The sequence below is a fragment of the Meleagris gallopavo genome, chromosome 3 (assembly GCF_905368555.1).
Source record: "Meleagris gallopavo chromosome 3, MGAL_WU_HG_1.1, whole genome shotgun sequence".
Lineage (NCBI taxonomy): Eukaryota > Metazoa > Chordata > Aves > Galliformes > Phasianidae > Meleagris > Meleagris gallopavo.
The window spans coordinates 6,107,977-6,123,794 of record NC_139406.1 but is presented as its reverse complement, the minus strand read 5'-3'; the positions used below and the strand labels follow the sequence as shown (position 1 = coordinate 6,123,794).

The following is a 15,818-nucleotide window of genomic DNA, read 5'->3' as shown; positions in this document are numbered from 1 at the left end:
ACCTCTAGAGATCATCGAGACCAACCCCCCTGCCAAAGCAGGTTCCCTACACCAGGTCGCACAGGTAGGCGTCCAGGCGAGACTTGAATATCTCCAGAGAAGGAGACTCCACAACCTCCCTGGGCAGCCTGTTCCAGTGCTCCGTCACCCTCACCGTGAAGAAGTTCTTACGCACATTCGTGCGAAACTTCCTATGCTGCAGCTTATGTCCGTTTCCCCTCGTCCTGTCTCCACGTACCACTGAAAAGAGACTGGCCTCACCACTATGGCCGCCACACCTCAGATATTTATAAACCTGGATCAGGTCCCCTCTCAGTCTTCTTTTCTCAAGGCTAAACAGACCCAGTTTACTTAGCCTTTCTTCATAGGGGAGATGCTCCAGGCCCTTCACCATCTTTGTGGCCCTCCGCTGGACTCTTTCCAAGAGATCCCTGTCTTTTTTGTACTGGGGAGCCCAGAACTGGACACAGTACTCCAGATGAGGCCTTACCAGGGCAGAGTAGAGGGGGAGGATCACCTCCCTCGACCTGCTGGACACGCTCTTTTTAATGCACCCCAGAATGCCATTGGCCTTTTTGGCCACGAGGGCACACTGCTGGCTCATGGCCAATCTGTCGTCCACCAGGACGCCCAGGTCCCTCTCTGCAGAGCTCCTCTCCAGCAGCTCATCCCCCAGCCTGTATTGGTGCATGCAATTATTCCTCCCTAGGTGTAAGACCCTACACTTGCTTGTGTTGAACCTCATCCGGTTTCTTACTGCCCAGCTCTCCAGCCTGTCCAGGTCTCGCTGAATGGCAGCACAGCCTTCAGGCGTGTCAGCCAATCCTCCCAACTTCGTATCATCAGCAAACTTGCTGAGGGTGGCCACTATCCCCTCATCAAGGTCATTGATGAAGATGTTGAACAAGACCGGACCCAGCACAGACCCCTGGGGGACACCACTGGTTACAGGTCTCCAGCCAGACTCTGCACCACCAACGACGACCCTCTGCGCTCTGCCAGTCAGCCAGTTCTCAACCCACCTCACTGTCCACTCGTCTATCCCACACTTCCTCAGCTTTGTTATAAGGATGTCGTGGGAGACAGTATCAAACGCCTTTCTAAAATCAAGGTAGATTACATCTACCGCTCTTCCCCCATCCACCCAGCATGTGACAGCATCATAGAAGGCCACCAAGTTGGTCGAGCACGACCTCCCCTTGGTGAACCCATGCTGACTACTCCTGATAACCTCCTTTTCTCCCAGTTGTCTGGAGATGGTATCCAGCACAAGCTGTTCCATCACCTTTCCAGGGACTATGCAACTATAGCCCAAAATTTTACCAAGATTTTGCAGCATCAGGAGTTTGTTTTCCTCACTTATGTCTGTACTAGATGAACTTTTAAATCAAGTTCCTGTTAAGGCTTTGTATCACTGAACAAAATCATGCCATGAATATATTAATGTATAGCTTGTACAGAAATTTATACATCTTAAATCAACGGCTTGTCCAAACCTTTAATTGAATAAAACATCTTGACAAGAAGGAAGTGTGACTTTGTGTGTAGGAGAATGAATGATAGCCTTCCTTCTGTATTTCCTTTTGTAATATTCTAGTGTGTTTCACTACATATTGGTTCTCAAGCACATTTGTTTTCAAAGATATGCAGACCATAAAAGTTAGTGTTTTCATTTCCTAAGCACTCTAATATATGTGTCATCCTGTGGGCAACAGGAACCACAACTGCTTTAAGGCTTGTACTGAACTAAACAGTTGTGAAACATAGCTGCACTTCTTGCTACTGCAGTCTGACATCCAGAACTAATAGAAATAATCCTTCAGTGGGAGATAACTGAGTGTGCCTGGAGCTCTGGTTGGTGTCATTACAATGCTTTTGTCCCTCATCATCCAAAGATCATGACAATCAGGAGATTCCTGATGACTGGAAAAAGGGAAATGTCACGTTGCCCTTCAAGAAGGGCAAGAAGAGGGGAGCTATAGGGCAGGTGAACTTCAGTCTGTGGGAAGCTCGTGGGGCAAAGGCACTTCTAGGCATGTGAAGGGCAAGGAGATGACTGGGATCACCTACAGTAGGTGTACTACTGGCAAATGGTTTGTGACTGCCTTCTCAAGATATCTGGCTGTATGGAGGAGGGGAAAAATGTAGAGGGTTTGTTTTTTGTTTGTTTTGTTTGTTTTAACTTGAATTTAGCAAAGTCTTAACGGTAGTGTCCTCTAATATGTGTACACATTGATGAGGCGTGGATTGGGTGTGTGGATGATAACATGGCCAAGAGAACTGGTTATGCTGCCCAACTCACAGAGCAGGGATCCATGGTGTGGAACCTAGCTGGCAGTTCCTAATAGCATTTCTTGATCAATCTGTGTCGATCCTGGATCAGTACCTCGTATGTTCACTAACAGTGTGCAGAATAAGGTATAAAATACATTTTTAGTGAGTTGGGAGATAATAACAGAGTGATGAGGTAGCTGGCAAATTAGGGGACAGGGCTGATAGACCTAAACAATATGGATAAATGGATTGGCAGTAACTAAACAGAATTCAATGAAGGGAAATAAAATCTACTGGCCTTCTGTGATGGAGCGATGGCATTAGTGGACAAAGGAATAGCAACTATGTGGACATATGCAAGATCATTAAGACGGTCCCACACCACACCCTTATCTCTAAATTGGAGCAGTATGGGTTTGAAGGCTGGACTTTTCAGTGGTTAAGAAGCTGCTTAGATGGTCACAGCCAGAGAGCTGTGGCCAATGGCTTTTTGTCCAGATGGAGGCTGGTTATGAGTGGTGTCCCCCAGGGATCTGTCTTCGCATGGGTGCTCTTCAAAATCTTTATCAGTGACATAGACAGTGGAATTGAATGCACTGTCAGCAAATTCGCTGATGACACCAAGCTGAGTGGTGCAGTTGACGCTACGGAAGGAGGGAATGGCATGCAATGGGATGTGAACAAACTAGAGAAGTGGGCCTGTGTGAACCTAATGAAGTTTTAACAAGGACAAGTGGAAGGTATTGCACTTAGGTCAACGCAGTCCCAGGTATGTGTAGAAAATGGGAGAAGGGTGGCCAGCAGGAAGAGGGAGGGAATTGACCCCCTCTGCTCTGTCTTTGTGATGTCCCATCTGGAGTACCGTGTCCAAACCTGGAGCCCCCAGCAGAAGAAAGATATCACGAAAGTTATCAGAGGGCTGAGGCAGCTCTCCTGTGAAGAAAGACTGAGGGAGCTGGGCTTCTTTGGGCTGGAGAAGGCTACAGGGAAACCTTGCTGCAGCCTTCTAATACTTAGAAAGAGTATATAATCACAAGGGAGACCAACTTTTTACCTGGGCGGATAGTGATCGGACCAGGGGAAATGGTCTTAAACTAAAAGAGGGAAGATTCAGATTACATTTTGGTGGAGTATTTTTTACTGAGAGAGTGATGAGGTTGTGACATGAAAGTTGTGGATGCTCCACGCCTGGAGGCGTTCAAGACCAGGTTGGATCTTGGACCCAGGGCAAGCTGATCTAGTGGTTGGCAACCCTGCCCGTGGCAGGGGGTTTGGAACTGAATGATCTTTAAAGTCTGTTCCAACCCGTGCCATTCTAGGACTTTATGATATTGTACATGGAATAGCGAGAAGATCAGAACTGGCTATCTCCCACCATAACAGCCTGCAGAGAAATTAAACAGTAGGCCAACAAATAAAAGAATTTCAGTAGGATTAGCATCTGATATTTTAAATTCTTTTGTCAGTTTTGTAGATTGAAGTATATTTTTCAGATGGAATAGATTTCTCCTCAGACTAAGAACTGTGCTACTGCTGAAAAGTGTTTTCAATAGTGGCATGGAATTAAAGTGAAATAAATCATTTCAAGTGGTCTCTAAAACAGAAACATATATAAAGTCACTGTAGGATTTCTTCTTCCCTTTATAAGGATTGTTTAGACTGCTCAAGAAAAATTAAGTTAAAACGTGTTTCAGATGATCTGCAATGATTATTATTTATAATAAGATGCTAGGAAAGGAATTGGTTCAGAACTTCCTTTATTTACTTGGAAACATTTTATTTTCCAACATTTTTCATTCTCAGTCATCTCCAATTACAGCAGGGCGCAGCTTGGGATCCAGCTGTTGAGGTTACTCTTGTGCTGGGTGGTGATGGCAGAATGAGGAATAAACTATGTGCTGTGACCAAAGACAGACATGTAATTACTTGAATATAATGATAATTGACCTTAATAATGTAACAAACTCTCTGAGTTTGCACATCCAATCTCTGCAGGCTGGATCAATTTTCTTGTTTACAAAATCAGCTTGCTTTTATTAGCACCAAAATTATCAAATAACAGAATGGCGTATGAGCTGGTCAGGCTTACTGCAGAGGAAGGGAAAAAAATGCTGTACCCAGTTAGGCATTGGATTTGAATAGCTTTCTACGTACAGCTGTTGTGCAGAGGGCTGAGTGGAAAAAGGGAGGGATTTTTCCCATTATTAAGAAGACTGAGGGATCTAATGTTTTATTACTCAGTTTAAGCAGAGACTGCTGAACTCAGGATGCAGAGGGCTAGAATAAACAGCTTAGCAACAACTGCCACCAAGCCTGTATTGCCATAGTTGTTCATGGAGTTCACTTACTCTTTTTGTAAATGCAGTGTCTGTAATTATGGGAAGATTCATTTCGTCAGCCTGAAATTGGGAAGGGAGCTCTCTAAAATACAGGTGCTCTCCCCCTCCTCATCTTATTGAGACTTCATCTTTGGCTCTCTCAGCATGAATTATTCCCACTGCTTATTGTTCAACATTGTGATAGGAGAGCAGACGAGACAGTTATTCTTGTTGTTGCTGGTTTGCTATTACAGCTGCTTCCTCTTCACGTGATTTGGTTTGAAGTTTCAGCCCACCAGGGTGCTGATGGTCCCCACCTATGCAGCTTTAAAACCTCACTGTTGTTTTCCACCTGAATGTTATTTCCATTCCTAGCCAGATGAAAGCTTAAAAGTCAGATTTACTCTATTTCAGTAGAAAAACAGCAAGTGAATTACTGTTTTGTAATGTTATGGTGGCTATTGGAAGCTGATACAAAGAACACAACAGGATGCTAGCCATCATTTATATCATCTGTGTTGCATTTATTTCTAAAATGCGGGTGATCCGTAATTCACTTGGTGTTTTTTTTTCTGTAACTCAGGAAAATGTAGGGCAAACAAATCTCAGAACACATTTTGTAATATTGTACTGTCTGCTGTGACTGCAGCTCTAAAATGATCAGCAACTACAGTGGAACCCAATGTGTGACTGTGTGTGTAGGCAAGTTCAGTGTACCTAAAGCACTGGCAGCCCTACTCAAATGTTGCTACGAAGCTGTGATGGAAGGTTGGATAACCAGAGAGCGCTGCTTCAAGAATGCTTGCCACTAAGCTCCTACACCAACAGAGCTATGCATCTGTCTCTTATTCTTAAAGCTTAACAACTTACTAAGTGATGAGTTTCTTAGTTTGCCTTTAATTTGTAAATGTTTTCAGCTGTAATTAATGAATCGCTATGAGAACTTCTATCCAAACAGAATTATCTTTGCTTGACATAGCTGCTGTCTACCTCTATCGTCCATCTGCTGTCCACAGCGAGAGTTTCCATTTTTGTAAAATGTGTGGTTTTCTTATTTTATCTCTTTTGATTTGATTTGATTCTGTGTAGTTCTTTGTATTTTCCTCATCTGAAAAATATTTTTATACTGTAAGCATTCTTATTTTGCAATACTTTCTCTGCTTATCCAGAGAGTGCTTTGGTGCTTCGTGATCGCTTTGAAGAATGGTTATAGTGTTCAGATGGTTTTGTTTACTGGTTCATCGTTTTTCTTAGAAATCTAGCCCCTAATGAGTTAATGCTAAGTTTTCTTACTGGGAATCACAGGAGTCTTCCTCTCAGCCACCCTATTTCCAATGGCTTATTTCTCGCTTTGGAGCAGCGAGGGGGAAGAGAGGGACTGCATTATTAAAAAGATGGGAGCTGGGCAGCCTGATGGAAGTGGCTGCATGAAGTCTTGTTGCTTTCAGCCATTATTAAAGGATGGTGCAACATTTCCCCTCTTGGAGCAAGAGGATATTATTGCCAAATTTCAGTTTTTGAGGTCGATACTCTTTGCAATGCAAATCAAATACACAATTTCCTAAGTCCCTGACTGGTGGAAAACAAAGTATAAACAGGCAGGAAACAGGCTTTTCAGCACTCTCACTTAGTCAAGTAGTGATGACTAACTTTTTAAATGCAACCTTAATACATTGTATTTTCTCATTTAAAGAATTCTAGCAGTTATTCTAAGAGGACTGTTAGTCATTATTCTTTAGAGCTGTTTTTGTTTACTGGAAGCTTACCAGTTAATAAGTTGACTGCTAGTAACAACCATTAGTGCAGACTCTTTGCTTGGGTAATGTTGCTTGCAATGTTTAATGAATTAGGTTCAAAAAATAGAGCAGAGTACTAGACGTGACTGACTTGCTGTAGAGGCAACACAGAATTAGTCATTGGCTGTGAATGTTAATCACTCCACAGCAATGATAATTTACAGCATTGTTGTAGCACTCTTGTGCTCATAAAATGAACTTAATAACCCTCTGCTACCCATGGGATAAGCCTTCCTTCCTTCCCTCCCCCTTACAATTGAAATCCTAGTCTGGCTGCATAATGGCCTCGTGAAATCCTGCATTAAAAAGAGTGAGCAGCTGTATGATAAAATAAACAGCTCTAAAACAGATCTGTTAATTATCTCCACCTTTTATTCACAGAGGGTGTTTGTGAGATATGGCTGACCAGTGAAGACACAGGGGCTTATGGCAGAGACATTGGCACAGACCTCCCTACTCTTCTGTGGAAGCTGGTTGAAGCTATTCCTGAGGGAGCTATGCTGAGGCTTGGCATGACAAATCCTCCCTATATTTTAGAGCATCTGGAGGTAAGGAAGGAAAGAAAATTATTTATATGTTAGACATTTATTGATTGAGTCAGTCTGGAACCCTGTATATAGTGCATTTTATTTTAAGTGGTAGCTTAAAAAAATTATGGTCTGCAAGTAAATTTATAGAATTGCACTAATAGGGTTAAGCCATTTGCCCGACACAGCAAGTTATCTAGATAATAAGATATTCAAATCATTTTGGAATGATAATATTGCTGAGGTCCCTGACCTATGGAGCTTCATTATAGTGATGCTCGGCTTCTGTACATGTCTACTGTTTTCAAGAACTAAAGCAAATGTCATTAGCAGGCAGTGGATTCTTGGATTAAAGTTGTCTTCCTGGTACATCTCAGATGAATGTTTCCAGAAACACAGTAAGCAGGCCTCAGACAACAATATATTCATATTCCTATGTCAGAGGCTATTCTGAGTGTGTGGAGAGCTTCCATGATTAAAAAATGGAAATTTTAAGTATGTATCTGCATAAGAAAAATGTGTAACAAGGTAGTTCCATCAGATCCTAAACAGCAAGGTGAACAACGATGTGAATTTGAAAGAGAACTGTGTATGTGAAGCACAAAGTGAGCTTGGTCTCAAACATTGGCTGGTTTGGTTAGATTCTGTCACAGAACGAAGGTTGTCATTTAAAGTAGATTTTGTAGCCTTATGTTTCAGTTGTATTCAGGTAAAATAGCTGTTGTCTGTGCTGCTTTTCTTACGACATTACAGAATTAAAAGTTTGCATTTAGATCTCCTTAAAAATACTGTCTTTGGCATCTTTTAACGGAATGCTGTAGCTACTTCCTCTTCTTCAGGAATAGTAATACTGCATTTTTCCCTCTTCAAGCAAGGAATCTAATCTTGATAGAAATGAACTGTTTTTCACTTCACAAGCTAAAGAATGCAATCTTCTGAAAACTCGTAAGAAACTTCTCCTCTCTTCTTTTATTCTTTAGCTTAACATGCACTTCAGGTAGATAGAGCCTTAAAAACAGTTTGAACTAAAATCTTAGAAAGTTGTTTGGTTGTGCAGCTTTGCATTCTTCGAAAAGCGTCTTAGTCAAAAGCAAGCAAGGCCTCTATTAATTTTCACTGTCTTTGTTTTCATTGTAACTCATGTTATAAAAGTGTATTTTGGTATAGACTGCTGCTTTTGTCCCTGCTGCACAACTTGTGAGTACTCCCAGAGGGATTTTCTTCTCTTGTTTCCAGCAACTGATTAAAACAACGGCTCTCCCCAGCTAAAGAGGGGCACTGCAGTCATCTTAATTTTTATAAAAGTTGAGCAAGGTAGAAGGTGTGTTACATAGGTCACTGTGAAAGTAATACCTCGTGTTTATTTTGATGGAAGTAGTGACAGGTACAGTAACACTGTTTGATAGAGAAAATTCTCAGCTGTAAAACACTAATTACCATTAGTGTTGTATTAGCTATGCATTTTTGCCTGCCTTGGGCAAGAGCCTGCGTGCTGCACTCAGAACAGTCTGCACCAGCAGAGGTGACCTGTTGTCACACCACCACTGCCTCACTCACTGTGCTCACATCCACTGTCGGGTCTCTATCAACATTCAGCAAGTGTTGATGAATGTCAGTGGGTGTAATGTGTTTCTGCATGGATTAATTCAACTGTACCCCTTTGCTTCGTACACACTTCCATGTCAGATGCCATTTGGTCAGGCTGCCCCTCTGCTGCCATCTGTCACAAGGCTACAAAATATGACAGAATATTGTCAGGAAGATTCAACCTCTGCTGCCATACCACCGTCTGATACGTTCCTTCAGTCAGTAGTTGTCTTACCGTAAGCATTTCACTGATCTGTGAATTCTTTGATTTATGGTCTGTAATCTTTGGTTTTCTCATTTTTCTACAAGGTTTAGACTCTCCTTGATCTTACTTATATTTAGGAATCTCTAATCTCTTTAAAAATGGATCTAAGGGGACTCAGAAAGACCTACTGAAAATGTACATTTTTGACGTTGCTTTGCAGAACATGCATTGTGCGTACACAACATCTGCTGTTGCTTCTCCTCTTAAGTTACGTACAGTTCCCAGTCTATATGTTGTTTTTGAAGGATGTTTTAATCATGCTTTTGTTTTCACTGTATGTCCAAGAATTCTGGAGCTTGTAATTTGGTGAAATAATTCTGATAATTTGTCAACCTGAATTTGTAAAAGTCGTTTTACCTTCTGCTTTTCTGTCCACTCCCCTTTTCTGAGCTTGTATCTATGAAAGATCACTCTGGAATGTTGGGCAGTCTCCTGTATGCATTTTTACCAGACAAAATAAACCTTTTATGGGGAAGGTGCTTTTAAGTTTCCAGTTGAGGAAAGGGTAAGACTATGATTTATTTAAAAAAAAACAAAAGAATTAAATGAGAAGTTCATTAGCCTTCATGTCAGTTGATTAGGATAAAACCCAGATGTAGCACTGTTATCTCCTAAGAAAGCTATCAAGCTATTTTATGGGATGTAAACATCTTCCATTAACTGTTTTAAAAAGGTGCTGCATTTGATTTAGTTTGTTTTGTTAGATAGCATGTTGCTAACTAGGTAGTGCTTGGCTTTCTGAGAAAAAAAATTATGTGGAAAAATGTACTGATTGTGTATGTCCAATAAAAGGGAAAAAGCTCTTCCAGGCCCGTGCATCTTCTTTAGAAATCAGAAATTTGCAGCATTTGCACGCAACTGTACATATGCAACTGTTACTTGAGAATTTATTTCACTTTATTAAAGAACATGTGTGGTAAGTGGCATAGAGCAGCAGCAGTCATGTAAAAGCATAAATTCATTGTAAGATTTGGACTGAGCTTCCCTAGAGATACAGCCTAACATCAACAATTTTGCTTCACTTGCAATTTGTGCCAAATTTATTGAGTCTTACCTACCAATGAGATGTTTTTCCAACTTTGTCTCTATTATTCTTGTAGCCTCCAAAACTGAGAAAGTTTCTATGGCATTTGTTTTGTCCAATAACACTCTGAGTCATAAGTGTTTTAAAAATACCAATTTTCAAAGACTTTCTATGCATTTTTAAATGTTATTTTGTAATGTTGCATGAATTCCATTGTCATTAGAACTGCTTTTTTTTTTTTCTTTTCTTTTTTTTACTTGAATATCAATTTTAAGACGTTTCACATATAGCTATTTCCCTTCTATTTTCCTTCAAATAGCCGTGGATTTTAATCTCAGATAATTGAAAACATCAGGTCACTTACTTAATTGTGTGCTTGGAATTCAAACTCTTTGCTAGAGTTCCTGTCCCTTTCATTGTCTGGATGGGAGGAGATGGTAAATAAAAAGAACAGAGATGTGTAGATGAATACAGAGTTGTAGATGGTGTAGCTGCAATAGAAACAAAAAGTTGTCATATAACAATGGCAATGATAATGTGTTCAGTGAATAAGGAAGAAGTTTTTTCTGTGAATAAAAGGCCTGATAATGTAATAAAAGACTAAAAATTAAAAATGTATCACTTCATATGCAGCTGAAGCATAAGTTGCACTTACTATTCTAGTACCTTAAAAATAGAAGTGTGGGGAGATATTTAGAGTGGGGTGTTTTGGCTGACCTTGCCTCACATCTTGGTCCTTTGAAAAATGCCCTGCTTATATTGTTGTGAATCTAGATTTGGGGAGCCTCAGCTACACATAAAGAGGTGCCTTGGCGGCTATCAAGAAAGTATTTATATCCTCTAACTAAAATCATGGGATTTTTTCCATACTATATTTCATTTTCTGTAGGTATTTGGAATAGCATGCTCCTTCACTGAAAGATTCTTAGTTTGCTTTTTGATAAGCTGCCTTCTAAGCTGTTTAGAGATGGAAATTTATTTGCAGGTGTCAAAAAGTGATTATGAGCTCTTCATTTCCCACCACCACGCAAAAAAAGAAAATTATTGGAATGACAAGATGTTTACCATTATCTCATGAAAATCATTACTGTACTTGTGAAGGTATGTTTTGATGCCAGTTAGTGCTTTTAGCTTTCAGTTCAGTAAATATGGTGGTAGTGGCTCCTTCTGTACTGTAACATTTGTGTAGCATTGACAGTTTTGGGATGAGCATCAATCACATATTTTCCAGTTGGAATTTGTTGTTTGCAAGGAAAAAAAATTTTGGAACTTTGCAGGTTTTTTTATGGTTTGCAAAATATTAAGAACTTTTTGATAGACTGTGTAGTGAGTAGAATCATCAGAAAAAGAGCCTTTATTATTGGAGTTGAACTTACTTGGGTGGTGTTTTGTTCAACTGCATTTGATGTTTGTGTTTATGTTAAGAAGTAGCAGAACAAGAATTTAAGAATGTGGTAAAGAAGTCTTTATATCTACTTTATATGCATTTTTAGTCTTTACTTCAAAATAAGTCTGTTCCCCTCAACTAAACTTCTGCCCCTATGTCCAGACCTCCTTAAATGGTGAGTACGTTGATTCGAATCCCTCTTTTCCTGCTGAGGGGTTGGAGCACATTTATTGTATTGCTTAGGTTTCCTCTGAAATAATTTCACTTTGTACACCCAAAAATCACTCTCTAGACTGAACAATCACCCAAAAATCACTTCCTGTAGACTGGGAAGGAGTTGTTGGGTATTTCACTTCAGCGTTTCGCGGCTGCTTTGAACCACAGTATTAATGCAAATACACCCAACGATACTATGACCTCTGTATGACATCTCTTGGTACACGGAGAGTCATTTGCTATGTTTAAAACAAATGAAAGGAACTGAGACCCCAACATTGTTTCTTTTGCCCGTGGTTCTAAGGCAGTGAGAAGGAATTTGGTGGAGTTTGCAGTTGAGCTGCTGAGGACATGCTTGATTTTCTTCTTGTGGCGTGGCAAAGGAGACAGAGTTTTGTTTCCCTGAGTGCTTTCTCAGTCTTAGCCATCTGATTGATGTAGGGGTCACCAAGCCTACAGCTTTCTTGTTTTAAGTTTGGTCTCAAGCCAAGATTTTGAGATTTGCCCTTTGTTTCAATGCTTGCCCTCACCTCACATGCTGATGGCACTTGAAAATTTTAGTAAATTGGCATGACTTTTGGATAGGGAAATATGTCTTAGCTTGGAAGAGTTTTAAAATGGTAGTATTAGGAACTGCTTTATAATTCTTGCAAATCCTGTAATGAGTGCACAGGTGTGGAGTTACCCTTTGTGTGCTGTAAGCCACGTGTATTTGCACAGGGCTACTGCTAAAGTACACAGACTGCCAGATGGAGATGTTATCATCCTCTTGTGTCAGTGCATACCAAAACTGGCATAAGGGTGTACAGCCCATTTCAAAAATAACCTCCAGGCATTTATTCCACAATCATGTTATGGAGTTACTGACTAACACTCTGCTGAGACAGTGTTTTATGTCCACCTACGGTGATGGATGAAGCAAGAGGGTTGGGAAAAATCTCTTAAAACAGTAGTATTAGATAAAAGGTGAATAGGAGTTAGTCTGTAAAGTCAAGCTGGGTTGAAATTAATGTTTGTGATGTTTGTGGAGTAGTGCAAGAGATGGATTTTTGTCTTCATTTTTCCTTTTTTTTTTTTTTAATAATTTCTGATTCAGTATCTGAGATTCTGGTCATATTAGGAGGGAATGTGGATCATCCAGATTGAGAGGGCAGAGACTTGCATCTCAGCCTTTTCTTACTTCCCTTGCAGATTTAACGCCATCTCTGCTTCCAGATTTGTCTATGATTTTACTGCAGTGCTTTCTGTGAGTGATGGGATGCTTCCAAATCTGCATAAAGGAGGCACTTCACACCTGCCATTCCCATAAGTGCTTAATTTCACATAATGAGATGAGTAGTCTTCTTTGTCACCTGTCAAAATGAGTCTATCTCAAAGTATACCATATGCCATCTGCGGACTTTATCTCCATTATTAATTCAGAATGATTTAGTGATACGCCAGCCATTGAGATGGAGTCTGCATGGTGGCAGCGTCTTCAAATGCTTCAGGAATACCAAGTGTGCCACGAGTAGCAACAGTATTTCTTTGCTCTTTTGCTTTGATTTTTCGTGTCAGCTCAGTGTTTATGTTCCTTAACCTCACTGAAGCTGATACCATACAGCTGGCTTCCTCAAATGTGCCCTGACACAGCACATAGATACGTATTACAGTAAAATTACTGAATCCTTTTTCTTTTTTTCCGTATTCTTGATTTTTCTCCAGCGTTTTGTGAGCGTTTTGTGTAAGCTGAAGTTCTCAAAAAGCTGAAGAGTAAGCTGATTTGAAACACGTTTTGAAAGGAAACAATATGCAGCAAATTCTTCAGCAAATGAAAGGGCACCACGATTTCAGGAATTAAAGAGCTGTAGGGCGTGTATTTGCCTTGTTTCTAGTATTTTTGTTATTTTCATAGATTGTTGCTTTTGAAGGCACCGATTAAAATATATTGATTTGACTGGGAAAAATGAAAACTGTGGCATACATTTAAATAAACGAATAGTTGAGGCTCTGACGTCTTACTGCCATGCATTTTGTAGTGTTTTGTGGGTGGTGGACCGTGCAACTGTCCCTTGCTGTAATTACATGGCTGTCTGTGTGTAAACTGTGTTTGTCTTGCTGGCACTGAAACTGGAAGAAATCTAAGCTATTAAGGGAAGGGGGAGCAGAGTGGTTGCATCTGGACTTCTGAGGAAGGAGGGGGGAAAAAGCTGTCTTATGGCTTCCTTTGTTAGATTGATAAATGCTTATTTGTCTTGTGTACATCTTTGTTTAACTTGTGTATTCAAGATTGTTCTTTACCTCTGGGGTTTCCAAATATAGCTTATTTCCTTGAAATTACTTCTTAAAACCCAGTGTAATGTAACTGTTTCAGTGTTGAATTCACCACAGAATTAATATGTTTCTGAATAATGTGAGATTAGGAAAGGAATGAATAATCTCTGCTGTATTTTGAATTAAGTTGTACCATTTTGTGTAATCTAAAGTTTTGAGATCTCAGACTCAGCAGCTACTAATGGAAATAAATGAGTGGCGATGTTTGTTGTAAACTGGTAGAATGATTTGGCTTAATAAATGTCAGACAAGAACCCATCTTAATCTTGTTGAAGTTTTTATGTTGTATTTGTAAATCTTAAGAGCTCTTAAAATCTTCATGAAATATTGTATTGGGAACTTTGATAAACAATTGAAGTTTGCTTTAAGATAGTGAAGAAAGGAGCATTTGTAGTGATGGAAATGAAACTGCTCTTCATAACATTACTGGAAAGAAATGTTTTGAAAAACATGGCAGAAAGAACTGCTTTCCTCATGCAAGATTCACTTCATCAGAACTGCTTATTTTATGCATGCTGCTAATGCTTTGCTGGATTTAATGATTTGCGTATAAAAATTCATGTTGGTGAAAGGGGTTAACGTTAAATAGCACTTTGCTTGACCAGTTAATGCTGTGGATATTAGCTGTACATTAAGTAAGGTTTGTTCATACGAATGTTTATCTTCCTTTTTAGATAGCATAAAAATGAAGAGCATTGAAATGCAGACAGATCCTCTCTGTTTTGTGTTGAGTGTCAGGTTGTCTGTCAATTACTTGTAATGTCACTTCAAGTAGACCTTTGGAGCTGAGTTTTATTTCAGGTGGATTACCAGCAGAAAATCAAAATCACCATTAACGGAGCTGCTTGTTGAAAGACCAGATACTATGTGTATGGAATGAGAATTTTAGCTGTCACCGTACATGTTAGAGCATTGGGGTAGAAGTTGATGCCAAAAATATAGCTCACAGCAAATTGTGCCATCTTCTCTTAGTGTTTGTGCTTACATTGAAAACCAAATACGATCTTCCGTTCCTAGTTATTTGTATTATAATAAGTGAAGATCTACCAACTATGCTTCTGTTCAGTTCAAATGGACTACCAACCCTCTTTGTTTTCTTTGATAGTTGTCAGCCCACTGTGCTCTGCAACATCATCTGCATACTTGTCAGCAAGACTGCTTGCTTTATTAGGCTTTGGCATTTGTTTAAAAAAGTTTGATGAGGAAAATGAGGAAAAGGAAGAAAAGAAAAATGAGAAAATGTGTTCTAGAAACTTGGAATAAAACTGCAGAGACTTGGTTTTGTGTTTCTGTGCTATTCTGAATTGAGGAAGTGATAAAATCTCTTCTACCCAGTCTCTGAATCTAATTAATTTAGTCATGTTAAAGGAGGAGGAGATTCAGAAGAACTTAAATTCTGCAATATCAATCTTGCCATTATGGTTTTGAATGTTTGATACTATTTTTGCCGTGAAACTTAAATCAATTAGTTTGCTGTCTTCAGAAGAAAGAAGCTGATAGTAGTTGCCTAGAAGTTCAGGTTTTGATTATAACCTTCCATTATTTTCTTTTCACTGTAGCCTCCTAAAGCAGGTGCTTTTTGAGGTATTGTACATGATGATTTTAAATAGAGGGAAACAACGGGGAAGCTTCCTGGTACTGATGTGTCTCGGTGCACTGGAGCTACGCTGCGGTGTGCCATCCATTTTGTGACTTCCTTCTGAACAGAAGCATCAATCTTTTGTCTGACAAGTTGACAAGGTAACTAGTGATCTGTGTCTCTGATCCAGGTTTCTGAAGACAGAAAGTTAGAGCAGTAGTCCTATTTGCCTATTGTATAAGTGTGCCTCTATTTACATTTTAACTGTTTGTCAGGGTTTTGTTAGACAGCATAGCATGTGATTGAAATGGAAAGTTATTTCATGCAGCACTATGCTATTGCAATAGATCACCTTGTTAGGGAACTTCTTTGTGTGTTTCTAATGTATATTGCAAAGAGGAATATTAATTTACCTCAGGAAGAAAATATTTCATTAGTGTAGTGCTTAATGATGAGAAATTAGAGAGCCCCTTGGAGAGAATGAAAAAGATCTGTATTTTCTTGCAGATTAAAATTAATCATTTCACAAGAA

General features: G+C 39.7%; 1 protein-coding gene across 2 annotated transcripts in view; it reads left to right on the top strand.

Moving 5' to 3' along the window:
- The window catches only part of CDKAL1 (CDKAL1 threonylcarbamoyladenosine tRNA methylthiotransferase), a 367,634-nt gene that overhangs the window by 216,315 nt on the left and 135,501 nt on the right, over window positions 1–15,818 (top strand). For both annotated transcript variants that reach the window (XM_085220113.1, XM_085220114.1), the window contains one exon: window positions 6,770–6,936. In XM_085220113.1, the coding sequence (XP_085076239.1) occupies window positions 6,770–6,936 (167 nt within the window). The remainder of the gene's footprint in view (window positions 1–6,769; window positions 6,937–15,818) is intronic.